This window comes from Neolamprologus multifasciatus, chromosome 7, assembly GCF_963576455.1.
Source record: "Neolamprologus multifasciatus chromosome 7, fNeoMul1.2, whole genome shotgun sequence".
Lineage (NCBI taxonomy): Eukaryota > Metazoa > Chordata > Actinopteri > Cichliformes > Cichlidae > Neolamprologus > Neolamprologus multifasciatus.
Window position 1 is genome coordinate 16,051,235 of NC_140445.1, and position 19,560 is coordinate 16,070,794.

The window sequence follows — 19,560 nt, forward strand, 5'->3', positions numbered from 1 at the left end:
AACTAAAGAGCCTTGTGCTTTCACCATCTACGCCATCTAAATTGCTTCTGTCTCGCAGCTTTGAAGCAGCGTGATGTGTTTAAGATCCAGCAGAGGAGGATTTAAGAAGGGTCACGGGTGCTTCTGTCAAGAGGTATGGTGTCTCAGTGACAATTCAGATAAGATTCCGGTTGCTCAGTTGTTCTCAAGCTCCTATGGGAGATGCAAGTGAGTGTGTCATTACACATGATACATGTGCTCTTTCCCAGAAGGCATTTTCTCCCATACACACAGCAGCAGCTGTGAAATGATGAATATTGTGTAGCATCACAAACCACTCGATCCAATAACATTTGGAAAGTCTAGAAAAGGTGATTTTATTTCATCACGTGCAGGAATGTCAGCTGGTGGAAGTCTTGGACTGGAAAATGATATTGTACGGAGGATAGGTCCTGTTAAGACCGTGCCAAATATTGATTAGGTGGTGTGTCCACACCAAAAAATCCTAGCAACTCCTGAATCAAAATGTATATGTGCCATTCAGGGATCCAAAAGGACTGCTTAGCATTGTCGTGTCACAGAATAAAAGGTTTGGCCATCCCCTCCATAGTTCAAAGATGTGCATGTTAAGTTAATAGGTGATTCTAATAGGCTGTAGGTGTGGATGGGTGAACGTGCGGTCGTTGTTCTCTCTGTGCTGGCCCTTTCATGTCCAGCCTTTTGCACTCAAATAAGCTCCGGCAACTGACACCTCATGACCCCGAAATTGGATAAGCGGTTAAAAAAATGGATGGATGGATCCCCTGACCTTTCCTTTTGCAGCACCACGAGGTTGACATTTATGTTATTGAGTGTATGCCCCCTCCAGGTGAATTCTTATTTTTTGTCCAGTGATTTATGTTCAAATGACTGGAAATATTAAACCTGCTATATGTTAACATTGTCACTCAACGTACCAGCCGTAACAATTTGATTAAAGACTCGGTGTAAGTTATGTTCATTTTCACTAAGCAGCCAACAGTAGGGACTTAAAACCACTGAAAGTCATATGAATGTGTAGGCAAAACTATAAACCAGGCATAACCATAAACCTGATTAATAATTGTGTGTATTGTGTATAAATCAGTGTATAAATGGGGCATCCTTCAAGTCAGAGATCGGAACTAATTGTTGATTCTGAAATGGCTACAGGCGCAAATGTGGTGGGCGAGTGGCTGTCTGTGTCAGTTTTTACACAGAGAGACACTATATGAAGGTGGGGCTCACTGTCTCTACCAATCAGATGTTCAGTGGTTTCATCCTCAACCAGTTTGGGGCGAGTTTCCCCAGATGCAGCCATCAGAGTGTAAGTGTGACTACTAGTCAAGGTGCACACTTATATGAAGAACATGCTTTGAGTCCTCATATATATAAGTGACAATCCATTAACCATTTCTGGGGCTAAGACAATGGATGGATGAATGGATGTGGTGTGCTGTGCTGTGCTGTGCAGTGCTGTGCTGTGTTAAGATAAGATAAGATAAGATAAGCTAGCTGGTAGTCAGTAACTGAACTTAGCAAAAAGATAGAAAACAAGATGAAAATGCTAGCCTGCCTCTGTCCATAAAATAAAATAAAATAAAAACACAGACAGCACCTCTGATGCTCACTAATTAACACATTTAATAGTAACCTAGTTCTAAAGTCTTCGAAAATCAAACAAAACCAGGAGCAGGAAAGCTCTTGCTGAACACTACTTTATTGAACAAGTCATTAACAACAACTTCTTCTTCCTGTGAGTCATGGTGCTCGCCTCACGTGTTTATCGACAGGCACAACAACAACAGGCACCTTCCCTTCTTTTTTTGTGAAGCAAAACTTTAACAAACTAAGTTTGCTGTCTAAATTTGCACTTGGACTGAGAGGTGAACAAAACCAAGGTCAGTCATGCATTAGTAGCTCCCTTGTGTTCTTTTAATTAAAGCACTTTTCTTAATGTCCTCATCTCACTTCAGGTGATGTAAAGCAGTAAATTAGCTTGTGGCTGCAAAGCACCATAATCAGCAGGATGTCTTTCCAGGGATACCCACAAAATTTGAAGGACGGGGTCAGTGGGATTATCCTTGGGGGAGGCTACATTAATGACACAAGCAAGAGACAAAAGCACAGGGCAAAGATAAATAAAAGAATAAGAAACAGAGGATTAGGAGAGACTTCCTCAGACTTATTTTCTGCCCATCCATTTTCATTCAGCTTTCTCACAGCAATGCAAGAGCCATGCTGTGGAGGATAAATAAAACGAACAAAGGTGTTTTAAATGAACTGGAATAAACTCGTTTAAAAAGAAGAAGAAGAAAGAACAAACGTGTAATGGAAATTTAAATTACTAGAGACAAACAGCAATAAGCCAAAACCATAGAACATCTCTGCAGACATTCATGTCTGCAGTTAAAAGGAAGCCTTGATAAAGGTTAGAGGAAGGTTTTGAAAGTCTTCTGTGATCTGAGCCTTGCATGGCCTTTTCTTTAGCAGTTTATCATTTTTCTTTTTTTCCTGCCCGTTATGTTATCTCCGAAGTCTGCTTTGTGGTCTAGATAAGCAGCATCTGCTGAAGGGCTTTTGAGAGCAAATTAAACTTCACTGAAGGACACAGAAAACAAGGTTCAAAAGAAATACCAAAACATTTCAATGTCACCATTGCATTTTCAAGCAATCTAGAAAATGTAATATAACATTTCAAAAGGAAACCTGGTGTACTTGTGCTATGAAGTTATTTTAGAGGGTACTTTGAAAACTTTTTAAATTTTTAAGTGAAAGATTAACTTCATCATGTGGATTTTTTTCTGCTATAAGCTTCATTTTGGGACATGTGACAGTGGCACACTGGCCCCTGACACAGTACCCTTGCCTGAGGCAGATTGGTCTTCAGCTGCCTACCTGAATGCTGATGTAACTCATAGGTCAGAGCGAGCACAGCCCAGTGGAAGGCTCTCTCATTTCGAAAACATTCATGGCATGATCACAGTGTCTGTCTGGGGTGGTTTGAACCAGCTCCACCCCGAATGGCATGAAAATTTCGTGGGTGGGCAAAACCAAAGAAGCTTCCAGCTTTGTGTCCATGTACCTGAACCTCCGCACAGCTGTCTCCAAAAGTTGATTCTGTTCATCTGGACGTAGCGTTTTGTGGGAGAAACGTTTCGTCACTCATCCAAGTGACTTCTTCAGTCTCAGCTGACTGCAGGTTTCCCCAAATCTCATAAACAGTACATTTGCATAATGACTGAAGCTAGCACCACTGAAGGAACAATGGGCTGGGAGGTCAGTTCCTTAATCTTAATTATGCAGATTCTCATGACCATGGATCAACACCACTGACTAAAACCCACTGATCAACTGATCAATGGCCATGAGTACCATTCACAGAAAGTTGGGGAATGGCTGCAATCACAGCATTGTAAGATGGCGAAAGATGTACCCTTAGGCCCCCTCCTTGATTCAGAGATGGTCTTTCCTTTTTCACATAAATGGCCTCCTTGACTCTGCGCTCAAACCAGCGTTCCTCCCTGTCCAAGATGTGTACATCCTCATCCTTGAAAGAGTGTCCACTGGCCTGTAGGTGTGAATAGACTGCAGAGTCCTGGCCTGTAGAGGTAGCTCTTCTGTGTTGTGCCATCCACTTCGCCAGAGGTTGTTTGGTTTCCCCGATGTATAAATCCTGGCAATCCTCCTGGCACTTGACAGCGTGCACTATGTTACTCTGTTTGTATCGGGGGACCCGATCCTTTGATCAGTGGATTTTGGTCAGTGGTGTTGATCAATGGTCATGAGAATTTGCATAATTAAGATTAAGGAACTGACCTCCCAGCCCATTGTTCCTTCAGTGGGCTGATTTCAGTCATTATGCAAATGTACTGTGGGCTTGACCAGTGAAATGACATGATAATGTGTGTAAAATTGCACACAAATTTCTGGTAGCACAGAGTGTCCTGTAGTTATAAAATCAAAAAAATATTAGGATTTCGTTAATTTACAGAAAACATCCTCTTTTTTAGTATGCTTCCTCTGTGCTAGTAATAAATTTTAGATCAATTTATTGCTTTCACGTAGTATAGAAATCCTTCCTATTTTCCAAAGCCATCCACTGGGCTAATTGAGTCTTTGCCGGGTCGATACTGGCCCCCTAGGCCTTATGTCTGACACTGCCGCTCTGTGGCATGTCATCCTGATATTGTATTTATAGCTTTAGGTTCAAGAGAATATGCCCATTTAACTCTCAGAAGCCTTCCCCCTACTGTGAGCATAGTACTAATCTGATATTGTATGCTGTAATTTCTTTGTACCATGGAGCTTTATTGTTTCCAAAGGCAATTAAAAAAATCATTTGCCAAATGTTCGCCCTCATTCTGGGGCCATCTCACATACACAGTGCCACTGCTGGAAATACTCATCAGTGCATCACATGTGTACTCGTAAACAACTGAAAAAAGTCACCGACATAAAATGCACTCTGACTCATGCTTGAGTAGCAGTAAAGTTAAAAACTACAGTGCCCATCAGTTTTGAGAAATGGAAGAATCCAAAAATAAAATGAAACTAAATATCTGTATATATATTTGTATTTTCTATAGGAACCAAAGATCGTGGAGTTGAGTACCCCAGACAAACCAGTACTGTGAGACTTATGCACTGTTTGTTTTGGCCTTCTAATGCAAAATGAATGAAATACAATGATACCATATAGCCACGTAATTATATTTAATTGTTCAGGAACATTTTTGTGCCCCATCTCAAAATTTGTATAAATAAATCAATAAGACCTTTGATACTTTTTCATTCATCTTTCATTCATGTTCCAGATCATCTGCTGACATTTACAAAACACAGAGTGGTGGTAAAGACACAACAAATGTGCAGTTTTTATATTTTACTGGAAAAACATCTGAAATGTTTTTGTCTGTGTGTGCGTGTGTGAGTGTGTGAGTGTGTGCACATTACTGAGTCAAGCCTAATGCCTGCGTTGCCAGGCGACGGTAACATGTAGGTACATTGTTTTTATCACACTCGGCCACACATACAGACTGCCCACACAAAATCCTAGACTTTTAGTCTGTTCAAGCCAAGTTCTGCATAAGCTTACAGCACCCAAAGGATTCACAGTGTTAAAGGGTCGAGCCACCCTCGGTATGGTCTGGGAGGCGCAGGGAGGTGGGGGGTAAGGCCGACATCCTGGCGGACAGGAAGCCCAACTTCCTGTCTTGATTAATGAAGGGACTGTTGAGGCACAGAGGGGCCTCCCACACACAAAGCCCCCGCATTTAACCTTCAGTGTCAGCTTGATGTTGTTTTTTTCCCCTCAGAGTGCTTGTGAAAAACATTCTTGTAAGAAAAGTGAAAATGGTGCCGGTACGATTTGTCACAGCTTTTTTAGTTTTTTCACAACATCTGAGCACATGCTGACACAGTCAGAAAAAACACTTGTTTATTTCTCAAGCCACCATCCCTTCCCCCTCCCCTCCAGCGTGTTTTTACTTGCATGAGGGTCGGGGATCCAGTAGAACTGGTGTTTCTCAACCACATGTCACCGGTCAGGAGTTGTGTGAGGGCAAAGAATGTAAACAGAGTCAGCAGAGCTGGAGCTGGAAGAACTCAGCCGGTGGCGGTGCGCTCTGCGGTCGCGGGCTGATGGGATGTTAAAACTTGTTACTTGTTAAAACCTGGGGACGTCCTAAAGCAGCAAGGACTTCACTACTAGCGTGCTGCTTTGCAATGCATTTCATTGGAAGATAGAGGAGGGACAGGGGGAGTCAGGGCTGGGGAGGTGCTTTTTAAGATTTCATGATGTCTTCCAGCCCCCACAGTTGGCAGGAAAAAAAAAGGTTGCTGTTGCCAAGGTGACTTGACAGAGAAAGGGAGAGTATCTGGCTGTTCTTGTGCAGGAAGCTCAGAAGCCAGGGGCACAGATAAGATGATTTCAGTCCCTCCTCCACAGAACAAAAGCCGTACGCCTTAAATACCTCAGGACGCTCTGGCTGCTGCGTTCACCCCAAAGCTGCCGAAATATGTGAAACATGCAGCAGTGCAGAAAGTCTCCTATGCTGTGCTGAAGCTGCCTTGCGCCCTTTAAAATACACACCACCACAACCGCGTTAAAACAAGCCAATGGACAAATGGTTTTTGGCACTGAGAAGAAAGACACAACACTTTACAGTCAAGAGGAAAAAACTCTCATGTTTATTTAGCCATGAATTTCACATTGTGAAAAAAATCACATGTACAAAATAATGCCATAAAAATAGAAATTAAAACTCTTACATGACGAAAGGAACCGATGCACACCGACGGTGGCTTAATTTACATCAACACATGAAAGCAAGATACTGCGCCCGATTCTGAGCCGGCTGGATTTCCAGATAAAACAAGAGGATAAAGAAGGAGGGCAAAGAGCTGAAATGGGAAATGCCACTCGGCAATTAGGTGCAAATTGAAGGGGCATTCATTACTCTCTTGTTGCCAGGGAAACTTGTGTTCTACAGGGAAAGAAGTACTCCCGTCTGATTGGCGGGGCCGGAGGCTCCGTGTTCAGTGGTTGGATGAGGTCAAACTTATGGAGCCACAATGGTTTGTCCTGAAACTGCCAATAAAAGGGAACTTTTGGGTGGCTTGGGGCGCTGAAGCAGAATTTACTGGGCTGTTAATCCCCTGTTGATTTAATTTGACTGCACATAGAAGTTTAAAAAAAGAATTACATACATATTCCACCAAAACATTACCTCTTACATTGAAATTCAATGATACCATTAATATTCAAATGTAAAACGCCAATGTTCAGGTCACACAGACAGACACACAGACGAAAAACACTGATTAATGTTGCCAAGTGTTTCATATGAAAGTGTTTAATGACACATGTTTTGGTCTTCGGATACCTCTTTTTTTTTCTCTTTTTTTTAATGTGTATGAATGACACTATGGTGAAAAGCACTGTGGTGTCTGCCCTTAACAATGCACAGCTTACTGGAGTTCCTAATGATTACAAAGACTCATGAGAAGCCAAGTTAGCACATGTGACAGTCGTCCACCTGTCACAATCTTAGCCATGTCAGGGTTACTCTCCCTTGTTGGTACTGGGTCATATACTGCACCGATCTCCCAGCCTTTTCTGTTTTATGGTTCATCTAACCCACTTCATTTGGTCTCCTATTTAGGCTGATTTAAGGCAAGTTTGGACCCAGATTAGAGCTTAAAGAGAATTAAAACAACATTTCTTTCAAAGCCGTTCAGTCTTCTAAAGTGTAAGGGACTCTATAGTCTTGCTAATGACTGTTTTACATCATCCGTAGTGTGAGTCATTCTGCCTCTTGCACCCATGAAACCCTGGGAGAGGTTTCTCTTAAAAGAACCAAGTACCTCACGCAAAAAACTGGACTGTCCAAAATACAGCCGCCCGCCCCAACTGCGATGAAATTAAAACACAACAACCGGCCATGCACAACATAACCCAAACATACATTCACATAATGAACACAGGCAGAGAAGAAAATAAATACGATTAAAACATCTTAACATAACAAGAGTATTCATTGTCATATAAATTAAGACTACATTGCAGCAAGTTTAAGAAGAAACTGATAACTTCTCAGTTTGCGTTTAAGGTGACGAGAGTCCATGCCAGTTTTTTTGTTATCTTTTGTTTGTTTTCTTAGCGAATCACCACGAACATGCTCAAAAAAGGGTTCAGCTACGACTCAGGCGAGCGAGCCGCTGCTTTTGTCAGAAGCAAAGCCAGTCTTTTACAGCATGAAGTGTTACGGCGTTCCTTCCGAGCCTGCCGAAATCCGCCCAGCCCTGTGTACAGTGGGTTGGTTCAGCGAGCGTCACATGCAAACATGTAAGGTCATGACCTCAAGGCACCTTCACCCCATCCCACTCCTTGGCCATGCACAGATCTACCCCTCCAACCTCTTCCAACTCAGCTGGTGTTGGCCATCAAAACCTCACAAACCAGGCAGTGCCCTGTCACTGCCTGGTTTGTTTCTGTGTCACAGCTGTTAGACGCACAAGCTTGAAACGACACAAAAGAAGATACAAACCGAAGAGCTTATTAGAGGACTGAGGGGGTGTTTGCTCCTTCATTCTGCCTTTTATAAATCATCTATGTTCAGTCAAACTTTAACCTATCATCGTGTTCCACCTCCAGCAATCTAAACAGGGCATCTGTCATGCTATACATTTTTTCTTCTTTTTGTCTTAATATTTAAAAACAACAATAAAGTCTTCACAAGCATTTCATGACTGAATGGGGGGAAAGAAATGCATGTAGTGTGATATGTTTTCAGCACGCCAGTGGCAGCATGAAAGCACAAGTGTAAAATGCCCCACGCAGAGTGGGAGTTTGTGCCAAGCAGCAGTTTGTTTGGTTTGTTTGCGTGAACTTCTTTTTACTGTACGCCTCAGCTTCCATCTCACAAAACGAGAGATGGCATCGTTCTAGTGAAAGCGTCCATCTGTCCATGCCTCTGATTTTTTTTCTTCTTTCTTTTTTTGCCTCTTTGCAACATCAAAATGAATGCGGGCGTCTGTACATCACTGCTCAGTGTCTCTTTTGGAGAAAAAGAATGTGTGCTTCTTCACAGTTGGGAGACCAGTAGATGATGCAAAACGGGGAAATCTAAGGGAGAGAGAAAAGAAAGACTCATTAGGCAGGCTAATAAGCTGAAAATGCCTGAAAGCAAACAGTGCTAAACAGTTTAAAGGTGACTTTTTAATTATTCAAAACAGTACAGAAGATGGATTAGGAATAAAAGATTTTTTTTTCTATCTAAAGAGTCAGGGTGCACAAAATAAAACCAAACTCCTGTCTAGTGGACTGTATCCCTGCTGTTGAGTCAGCTTTTTGGAGACGTGTATTTGTGTTTACATGAGCAGTATTGGATTGTGTTTAATTCACTTAATAATCACGACAGACATGAGTGATGCACATGATCTAAACAACAATTTAGGAGTATGAACAGTCCACAGGTTGTATTTTACTGCAGAATCGGTGAATCTAATTCAAACTCAGCGAATGTATTGCTGGGAACCACAGTGAGAAAAGTGTAGTGTTTGGTGTCATTTGGGTGAGCGTGCCTCACATGATGGTTACAAGTTGCTTTCTGTTAGCAGTATATTCAGTTTAATTAAATTCCATTTTGTTTATACATTGCGCCAAACCACAACAATAGTCGCCTCGAGGTGCTATATACTGTAAGGTAAAGACACTACAATAATACAGAGAAAACCACAACAGTCAGACAACCCTCTGTGAGCAAGCACTTGGCAACAGTGGGAAGGAAAAACTCCCTTTTTAACAGGAAGAAACTAATAATAATAACTCATGATTAAATGCAAAGTAGTGCATAAACACATAGAGAGTGAAAAGAGGTGAGTGAAGTGCATATGAGTATATGTCTGTGTTACACTCTCCCTGTATGGGTAGTGCTGTTGTGTACCTTCAGATCCAGAAACCTATTTAAGTACTGGATTCCTGTTCAAAATTATTAGTAGTCTGAAAACTGGAGTCTTGAGTTTTGTTTTAGTCCAGAGATTAACACAGATTTGCTAGAGTATTTAAAGCAGTGGATACTGTGTGATCTCCATTTGTTTACTTTTATGTCAATAGTTTGTTGTTTGAAGCCTGATTACTCTGACATGTTCTAAAAGATGGGATTAGTAGCTTATCTTAGTTTATCTTAGTTTAGCTTAGCAGCTAACTGGAAAATTGAGAAAACGCTAGCGTGGTTCATCTGATGCTAACAAAACCCACCAACCCACCAACCATTATATTCGCGCCGATCGTGGCGATCGTGGCTCAAGAGTTGGGAGTTTGCCTTGTAATCGGAAGGTTGCCGGTTCGAGCCCCGGCTCAGACAGTCTTGGTCTTTGTGTCCTTGGGCAAGACACTTCACCCGTTGCCTACTGGTGGTGGTCAGAGGGCCCGGTGGCGCCAGCGTTCGGCAGCCTCGCCTCTGTCAGTGCGCCCCAGGGTTGCCATCACCGGTGTGTGAATGGGTGGATGACTGGATATGTAAAGCGCTTTGGGGTCCTTAGGGACTAGTAAAGCGCTATATAAATACAGGCCATTTACCATTACCATTCACCCATACAAAGACTGAGGTCTAAAATGATTCTGTTATGCCTCACATTAGGCATTTTGGTGGTAATTCTTCAACCATTTTCCTTGCTAACAGCTTTCTGAGAAAATAAAAAAGGAGAACTCATAGAAGAGTTAGGAATTTTCCCCTGGGAGAAAAAGACTGCAAACTTTGTTTTTTCCCCCTCACAGCTACAATCTCCTCCTGTGAGGTCTAACATCCTTCATTCTCCTTTTATTCCTAAACAGTCAGCCTTCTTTTCCATTCCTCCACATTTCATCTTTTCACCGCGTTCATTGAGTAGACTGTCAGTTGCCATGACAGGCAGACACAGAAAAAAAACAAATTCTCTATTAAATTAGTGGCAGGATTATTCACTTCACTGAGCATTTTATTGCACTGGCTTACAGATAGTTCAGGCCTTCAGTCTCTCTTTCAGAGACAAGTCACAAAAAAAACAAAACAATGCAAAATATTCCATCCAGTAAAGAAGAGGAACATCACAGCCTTATAGCAGTGATGCCACTCCGAGCAGTTTCCTGGGATTATCAAGTGGGACACCGTTTGTGTATGTCAGTACTTTGCATTCATACCTGCTAGCCATTTCAGAAAAAAAATAGAGAAAAATGAAAGACTGTCTGCAAGGCTATGTGTGCGTGGGCATCGGAGTAGGTTGCAGTGATTGTCTGATGTGATGTGATCATGACCCTCCAGCCTGCAGTGCGCAGAAAGATCAGGTTTGCCAGCTCACTACCCATGCTCCACATACGTCCAGCCTATTTACCATCAGAGCTGGAGACCGTAGTTAAAAATAAGACCAGGAAGGCACAGACGGAACCGGAAGAGACCGTAAATTTTCAGAGCGAGGCCACTACTATGAAGGATGGTGTGTGTTTGAGTGGGCTGAGGGGTAGGTCTCACGCCGTCTAGCTTTACAACGCCTCCTCATGTCCCTCGCTGCCACTTCTCGCAGTCGCCTCATCTTGTAGCTGATGATGAATGGTTTCCGACACTGCGTGAGTCGCCAGCCACCTCCCTCTCACCCAGTGTAAAGACCATAACCTCATCAAAGGAAGGCAACTGAGAGTGGATTATCCGCGCTGGGGTGTTGCAGCCTGCTGGTGTGGAGCTTGTCTAATTGGCAGACCCCCTTTTCCCTCTTAGAGAGATTTCCCCCACAGGAGCAATAAAAGTATCCTATTCTCTTTCAATTACCCTCTCTGTCCTTCGGCCCATCCCCGCAGCCGCATAACTCACTTAACTAAAGCACACAAGCCCTATCAATCCCCCACTGGTCTGCCCTCCACTCCACTTATCTTGCCAGTGTAACTCTTTTTGTGAAAATCTAAAAGCCTAACAGAGTGAAAAATTGCATCACGTTACAGGCCTGAATTCTTTTTAATTTTAAAATCATGATACTTCAAACTCTAAATGCAATTCACATAGACATACATCTATACAGGAGTAAAACATTAATAATGCAATTCAATACTCAGTGTTTATACTACCAAAAACTGTCAAACCCTTCCAAGGGTGCTTCAAAGAATCGCTCTAGTCTAGCACTGTCAGATTTGTGATGGAGGGTTCTTAAAAAAGGATCAAATTGTATGATTTCCCTTGGGAAAACCCGACCCTTGGACTGCCCTAGATCAAACACGAATGCTGACAGAGCTGTCAAAGAGTCAGGTGTGTTATAGCAGTGGCTAACATAGCCTCGAGATGCTAGTCTCAAACAGAAGGGAAGTGCACTGCTGAGGTGTTTTGTTGGGGTTTTTTTGTATTTCTAGTTACATTTCCAGTTACTTCAGGCAATTTATTGGATTTTTTTACAGCTCCAACTGAAACAAAAAAAAACCTGCTTCATACAACTGTTCTCATATATCGCATAATACCAGTAGTCCACAAGGCACGTAAAATCAAAGGTGTCAGGAGCACAATCTTACCTAATGGAAAGGGTGCATGTAGAGGGTTCTGAACTCAAGCAGGTAGATGTTTCCAGGTGCTGACGAAAGCAGTAGGAATGAGTGAGTATGGCACTGTAGTTATGCTGTTCCACGCATCCAGTGTGGGGTCATAGCAGTCCAGAGTTTTACACCTCTGTGTGCCAAAGTACCCACCCACCACATAGAGTTTGTTCCCTGATGCCACAGCCTGGCAGCTCATCCTCTTGGCAGTCACATCACCCACTTTTGTCCACTGGTAGCTCTCGCTGCTGAACTTGTATGCCGAGCATGCTGAGAACTCTGTGTCTCCGCCCATGACGAAGATCTGGTTTCCCAGGACAGCGGCGGCTGTGTAGCGCCATGGCTGAGGGCAGGATGCAGGCACGGTCCATCGGTTCTCCTGCGGATCGTAGCACTGCACCTTGGGCAGCTTGTCGTGGGTGACGCTGGTTCCTCCGAAAGCAAAGAGTTTGAGTTTGACGCTAACTACTGCTGCGTTGCTCACACCCTCTCTCAGAGGAGCTACCATTGTCCACTTGTTTGCCACGGGGTCAAACTGCTCCACCTGTTTGAGAGACACTGATGGGGAAGCTGGAAGGCAGCCTGTCGCTGCGGTGTGACCACCTACGACGTAGAGACAGTGTTTCAGCTCTGCAGACCCGTGGCCGAACCTGGCAATCAGCATGGGTGCCGCCTTTGACCATTCCTCGTGGACAGTGTCATAGACCCAAACATCTTTGGACACGCCATTTTCTGAGCCTCTGCCACCAGTGATGTACACCTTACATCCAATTGCACAGGCACTAAACTCCTTCCGTGGACTGGGGATGTCAGCCTTTGGGATGATCTCTTTGGCTTTCTGGTCCACAAGGTACAACTTGTCACACATGAAAGTCTGGCCACCCAGAAGAAACAGGGCATGGCTGGTTTTTCTGGGTCGAGCACATGGGCTGTTAACAACGCCATCATTCTGCAGGATTTTCAGCTTACAGCGAATAGCTTCATCCACCAGCTCCTTGCTCTTGGCCTGGGAGTTAATTAGCTCTTCAGTAGAGACGTTCTCCATTAAAAAGATGGCAGGCAATAGCGCAAGGCGAACCGTTCTCAGGAGCTCCGGGAGATGGCAGTGCCTCCTTTCCAAGTCGTAGTTGATCCAGTTAAGAGCAGCTTCGTAAACCAGTCTCTCGTCTTCTGTCTCTAGCTCCTCATGCGATAAAAGCTGCACCACCATATCTTTGGGCAGTTGGAGGAAGTCCTCCGTCTTGCAAATAGCAGGAAAGTTGCTGAGGCACATGCCCCAGGAGAGCTCTGACAGCTTGGTACACTGATGGGCGTCTGACAACAGAAGCATACCAAGGCAGTTGGATGGGTGAAGGTTTCTCTCTAAGAATTCTGCGCAGGCATCCCGGATGTCCTGAAACTCCAACATGTCCCCAGCCTCCAACAACGACTCTGCATTCTCCTCATTGATGACCACCCGTGATGAATAAGCGTAATCCAGCAGGAGCTCCAAAACCTCCGGGTGGATCGAATCACGGAAGTCAACCTCACTGGCCTGACTCTCCCTGAGGCCACCGCTGAACATGGCCTCAAAGTAGCGACTGCAGGCAGCCAGCACTGCGCGGTGGCAGGGAAAGGAGCGGCTGCCAGCATGGAGCAAGACGTCGGTGAAAAGCCTTTGCTGCCGCAGCGAGTTGAGGTGCATAAGGACGCTGTCGGCATAGGAGGACTTGTGAAAAAGGTAGATGTTCATGGAGCCGGTGCTGGCTCGCGATTTTCGGTTCTCATGGACGCACACGGACATTTTCATTGAATCCTAAAATGAAAGAGAAAAAGAAAAATCTCTCATCAATGCACTGCACATTTGAAGCCCACTACACATAATTATTATTCACTAATTCAACATTTCCCACAACGTGTATCTTCCGTCTTCAAATAGTCTGTAATATGGTGTATCTTAACCTGTTAAACACATCCACTAAAATTTAAAGCTAGATTCAATTTATGTTGGAAAATGTGGCATGTAGTAGCTATTAATCAGGAGCTTTACAGTGCAAACAAACTGTTTGTCCTGTACAATCAGTCATAAAAATGTAGGTTTAGTGAAGTGAATACAGTGGATGCACTATGTGGTGATGTTGATGCTGATATATTACATTGTTGGGCACTGATATCCACAATGAGATTTAAAAAAAGACGTAAAATGTATTTTTGGAGGAGGAATCTCAATCCTTCCCAAGAGATCAAGATATTCAGAAAGAGATCAAGTGATTACAAATTACAAAACAGCATAAATCTGAGGGTTCTGAAGGTCGAGTAGATAACAATTGTCTTCTTGCAGAGACTGCAAGGCCTTGCAGCTCTGAGCAATGCTAATCCTCCTCTTTCAGAGATGCCACGATTAACAATGAAGTTTCCCTTTGCAGAGGATTCTTCATGAAAAGGGAAAAAGAAAAAAAAAAGACAGTGGGGCTCTTTTAAGCCTCTGAGAAATGCACACTCTCCTCCCAGAAAATCACAGCTCCCATCTTCACTGTCTTCGCCCTGTGCTCGCTCACAGCTCGCTTTTATTCCAACCAATTTCTAGACATGTCAAGTGCCTTCTGCACTCTATTTACAGAGAGACCAAGTCTCTGTCTGACCCAGTAAATCCACAGCTGACAGACATTTTAAGTTGTCAGCCTGCCCCTAAGTCTATCGGTCTTGATAGAATTTGATAGAAGGCTGGTTAATCTTAGTAGAAAGGGTAGGTTTTAGTACAAAAACAGGACTGGGCTTGTTTCTAATGGTTTTGTAATTTCATTCTTGACTGCAAATAGCTCCACAACCTGACAGCTGCTGTGAATTATAATGATTAAAAAGTTCTGATGGCTCAATAAGAAAAAAAAACATCAATAAAATGCTTCAGAAAAAGAAACAGACCTCCATATATGCTAGGTATAAAACAGATGTAGACGTTTAATAAAAACTGAATTTCTATGGAGGTTCAACGCTTAAAGGATATATATATATATATATATATATATATATATATATATATATATATATATATATATATATATATATATATATATATATATATATATATAAATATTTACACTTTTCCGCATTTCAAAGGCTCTCCTAAAGTGAAATCTATTGTAGCTGAAAGGGGTCAAGCTCTGTCAGCAAGCAAATGTTTTACAAACCTACAGGTGGTGAGCATTTGATGTTCGAATGATAGGATTTTCACTTCAAGAGTGAAAGAGTTCAAAAGTTCCTTGCTGTCATAAATGACTCCTCTTCAAAAAACAGAGAGCTAAGGACAGTTTCCATTTTCCCTAAGTTGCATCATCTGTTCCAAAATCCTCAGAATGCAGTCTCATGAATAGGAAATCAAGCCCAATCCCTGCAGGTATGAATGCAAGTCCAGTGGGGATTTCTGGTGAGCAATGGCACTCATACCTTGGGCTTAATATCTCAATGCATACTGAATGAACAGCTATGAATTTTGATTTTATTTTTTTGGCATTCAGGGTGCTCAGAGGATGAATCCTAATGATTCTGGGCTTTGTCCCTTTGAACATGTTCGCACAGGAATGTCAGCGCACAGCTCAAAGGACAGCGATGCCTGTGCACAGCCATTCCGCGTCTTTGTATAAAGAGGAAGAATCTTATTTATTACAAGTTAATGAAACCCAAAACCAACCGCCACCGGTTGAACAGGATTTACTGCATTCCTGCAGTGACAAAACTGGCAACCTGTCAACTCCTGGCCTCTGGCTCATCTGTAAGGAGAACATCCTCACCTAATCTCCTTGCACACGTCACATGCTACACACACACACACACACACACGGACACATTGCAGCTCAGGGTTTCTAACTGGAGGCTGTAAGTGACTCGATTTAAATATGTGATCCTTATAAGTCAGGCGCTAAAATGAACAGGTTTCACACTTGTTAATCATTGGCATATTAATAAATAGAACCATTGGTGCTCTCAGGCACTGGAGCTGGCAGATAAACACTTCAGTTAGTCCAATAATTTAGCTTCATACTAGCTAGCAAAATGATTACAAGCTAATTATAGTCTACCAGTAAATGATAGACACTTAGCTGAGCTGCTAACCGTCTCTGTTCTTTTGCCAAACAAATCATTTAGTGGCAATAAAATAGCAAAGCACAACACAGCTTTTCCATTTTAATCTCACTGCAACGCACTCATTCCTCCAAACAACACTGCTGGCCAGCACAATTACCAAAGGTGATCTGTTTGCACAATCTTCATTTTCCCTGTTGTCAAACGAAAGTGCTCACTCACGCCCGCATACTGGGGAGTGCGGGAAAGGTGAACAATGAAAAGATCAGTAAACCACATGCCTCAACTATTTGCATATTAAAGGGTAAAGCCTGGATTACCAGCTCAAGCAGCTGGTCCCGAAACCCGTCTGTGACATATACAAGCACGGCTAGATTCAAAATAGAAATAAATAAAATAAAACAAAAAAAAGTTTTATACAAATCTTAGACAATGCAACAAGAAAGAATAATTGAAGACTGCACTTACGCTTAAAAGTGTTGGATTTGCTTCTTGATTATAAGCTTAAACTTAGACTAACCTCTGAAACATAAGCACATTTCTCTTGTTTTGATCTTAAGCACTAATTACAGAGGAAATTAGATAACTTGTATCACTGTTTAAATTTGCTTTACCTTTCATTACTTTAATCTCATCATCCACAAGACACAGGCACAGGGCGCATTCAAATATCACGAGTGTGACAAGTCTGTAAAAATTCTTGACATCTGTCTGGAAACTGTAAATTACATGGAAGTTACAAGCGGAATGCAAAAGGAAAACTATTTCAAAGCTAGGATTTGTAAACCCTTTTCGGCTATGAACTAATGCAGGCTGTCTTACTCCTGCTCTAAATGAGAACAAACTCCTGGATACATCTTCACATCTGCAGACGTAATCTGCACAAGGTGGATTTTGTGCATTTCCCATGAGAATATAGGAAAATATAATCAATTTCAAAGTAAAAATAATAATAATAATAAGCAAATTATAACATTTACATAACATGTTGGGGAAAAATTAGCAAGAGCTGCACTTCCTTCTTTGGTGACTCAAGTTTTTCATACCATAATTTATCTGATTATCTTATGTTTCTGACTCTTTTTTCTTTGCGCAACATTCTTCCTCCTACTTATTCATAGCTTCATGACAAAGCAAAGTAGCAAAGAATTTTAGGTTAATGAAACCTTATTAACATAACCTACAAAGAGGTTCAACCTCAAGTAGTTTAAGTCCCCACCCTGCCTCCATTCAAACCAAATTGGTGAGAAAATTCCTGAAAGTTTTGTACTGTTGGTCAGAAAAAACAAAAGACATTGCTCTGAGTACTGAGAAGTTCTGCTGTGCCATTAATATTTCTATTTCTTTTACAAAGCGGTCATTTTTATAGTTTATTTTTAAGGACAGTGGAGAGAAAGACTCACAGTTGCAAATGTGGTGCCCATTTTACCTTAAATGTGCAGATAATGCAGCCTAATTTCAAACACAAACCCTTTGATGACCATTAAAATATGTGACAGCTTGTGGTATAATAAAGCAAATATCTCTGTTGCACAAGTTAATACAAACAACTAGACTAAAATAATAATTTGTCACAGCTTATCAGCATTGAGGTTTCCAAGCTGCTCTGGAGGACTTCCCTGATTACCCTCTATTATAATACCACAGTTAGTACACCAAAGGGTCCAGACAGGAAGAAATGCCAGCAGTGCCAAAATGTGTGGTTGGCTGGGTGGCTGAGAGAGAGGGAGAGAGAGAGAGATGTCTTCCTCATCCCACCCCTCACAGAAATCAGATCCAAACACTGAGCACACAGCCCAGAAAGCCCACACTACACGCCTCACTCAGAAAGCACACAGTTAAAGGACATGCACATGCAACCACTGGACACGAGCCAGGGCCTGGCTGACTACAGCCTGTTTAAAAATCATTGCCAGGTGTTCACAGTCAACCATGGACTCAGGAAGAGGGATGGGAGGGGAGTCACTTCAAAAGTAAACACCGGAGCTTATGTGGACCTCGTTCTGTACATCTGCCACTCGGTGAGTGGGGGCGGTAATTGAAGCAAGATGCAAAACAAGAGGAAAGAGCAATGAGCTATAGATGTGTTCGCCTGCTTCTTCAGTGTTGGTCGGAATCGAAATGTAGGATCTCAAGTCTAAATGCACAAACAAACGCCGTACAATTGAAAAACAAACAAACAAACAAAAAAAACCAACTAATTAAATAAATTAAAATCATGGCTTTGTAACGTCGAGAAGAGCGTGTCACACCTGACGTCGCATTTTAAACAAAACATCCCCAGCATGCACGGATGTGCAAGGAAACAGCTGCGGACATGAACGCAGACGACAGAGGGGAGATCAGCTATCGATAAATCAATAAATCACTAAAATGAACCTGAACGTGATCAGCGAATGTAAACATTGTTGCGCTTCCTAAGGCTCCAGCCTGGAGCTTTCCGTCATCGTGAGAGCAGAAGGGGGATGCATTCGTAGTTACTATCTAACAATCGAGCCACACGCTTTAACATGATGCAGTGAGGTGGTTTAGCATAATTATTATCCTCATTATTATAATCAATATTATTATTATGCTTTGTTTTGTTTTACCTCTTTGGGTGAAAGCAGGAGTTCAATTGTGCCCGGAGTTTCCCTCGAACATGCCACTTCTACAAGAGCCACGATGCAAGCCTTACGCTCGGGGAGTGCAACTCCGTGGGATTTATATCCGAAAGGTCACGGAATACTAAGTCGAGATCCACGCCGATTGTGAGTTACAGGGAGTTTACCGAGGCTTCTATGGACCTCTGGACAGCCGGGTATCAATAAATGGTAGCTGTGATGTGAAGGATGAGCGGAGATGTTTGGATGAGCTCCTCTAAAGCTGCTGCTGCTGCTGTGTGACTGAATCCTATGTGTCCTCCTCCTTCTCCTGCGCTCCCACTTCTCTCTCACTGAAACAAGTGGGTGTGTCCACAGTTGGAACTGGGAGGACCGTAACCTCGCGCACGAAACCGAGTGAAGGAAAGAGAACATGTACCATACCATCCCACTGTGTAAGATAATTACCAAGTAATTACCAAGTAATCCCTAAAGATGAGTTCAGTTAAAGTTTTCTTTCTGACTGTCCAGACTCTTAATAAACTTATAAACACTTAATAGACTCTTAATAAAGTATGCATTAAATGAGTCATATGATTAACGTATCTGAAGGATATATATATATATATATATTTCTACAAAGTAACTACTAAGCAGGCTGCGTGAATAGGAGCGGTGCTTTACTTGGTTTGAAATGCAAATGCTTTAGTAAAATGCTGATACAGTGTGCAGGATCTGATGGTAGATTGCGTCGCAGCAGTCCACGTAATGGTTTAGTGGTTCCTCAGAAGACCAAACAGGATCCACCCAGCATTGTGACAGAAGAGCCAAGAGAAAATTAAAGGTATTGTTCCGGTGTTGTGCTTT

The 19,560-nt window shown here is 42.5% G+C and overlaps 1 protein-coding gene across 1 annotated transcript; it reads right to left on the minus strand.

Annotated features, from left to right (window-relative positions):
- Nucleotides 1-3,097: 3,097 nt before the first annotated feature.
- Nucleotides 3,098-19,041, minus strand: enc1 (ectodermal-neural cortex 1). Its single transcript, XM_085167952.1, has 3 exons — nucleotides 18,703-19,041; nucleotides 12,032-13,847; nucleotides 3,098-8,626 (listed from the first exon to the last, which is right to left on the minus strand). The coding sequence occupies exon 2, from the start codon at nucleotides 13,839-13,841 to the stop codon at nucleotides 12,066-12,068; it is 1,776 nt and encodes a 591-aa protein (XP_085024078.1). The 5' UTR covers nucleotides 13,842-13,847; nucleotides 18,703-19,041; the 3' UTR covers nucleotides 3,098-8,626; nucleotides 12,032-12,065.
- Between the last annotated feature and the right edge of the window lie 519 nt (nucleotides 19,042-19,560).

What these genes read in the sequence shown, in the direction of transcription:
- enc1 (XM_085167952.1), bottom strand. Translation starts at nt 13,841, where the DNA reads ATGAAAATGTCCGTGTGCGTCCATGAGAACCGAAAATCGCGAGCCAGC.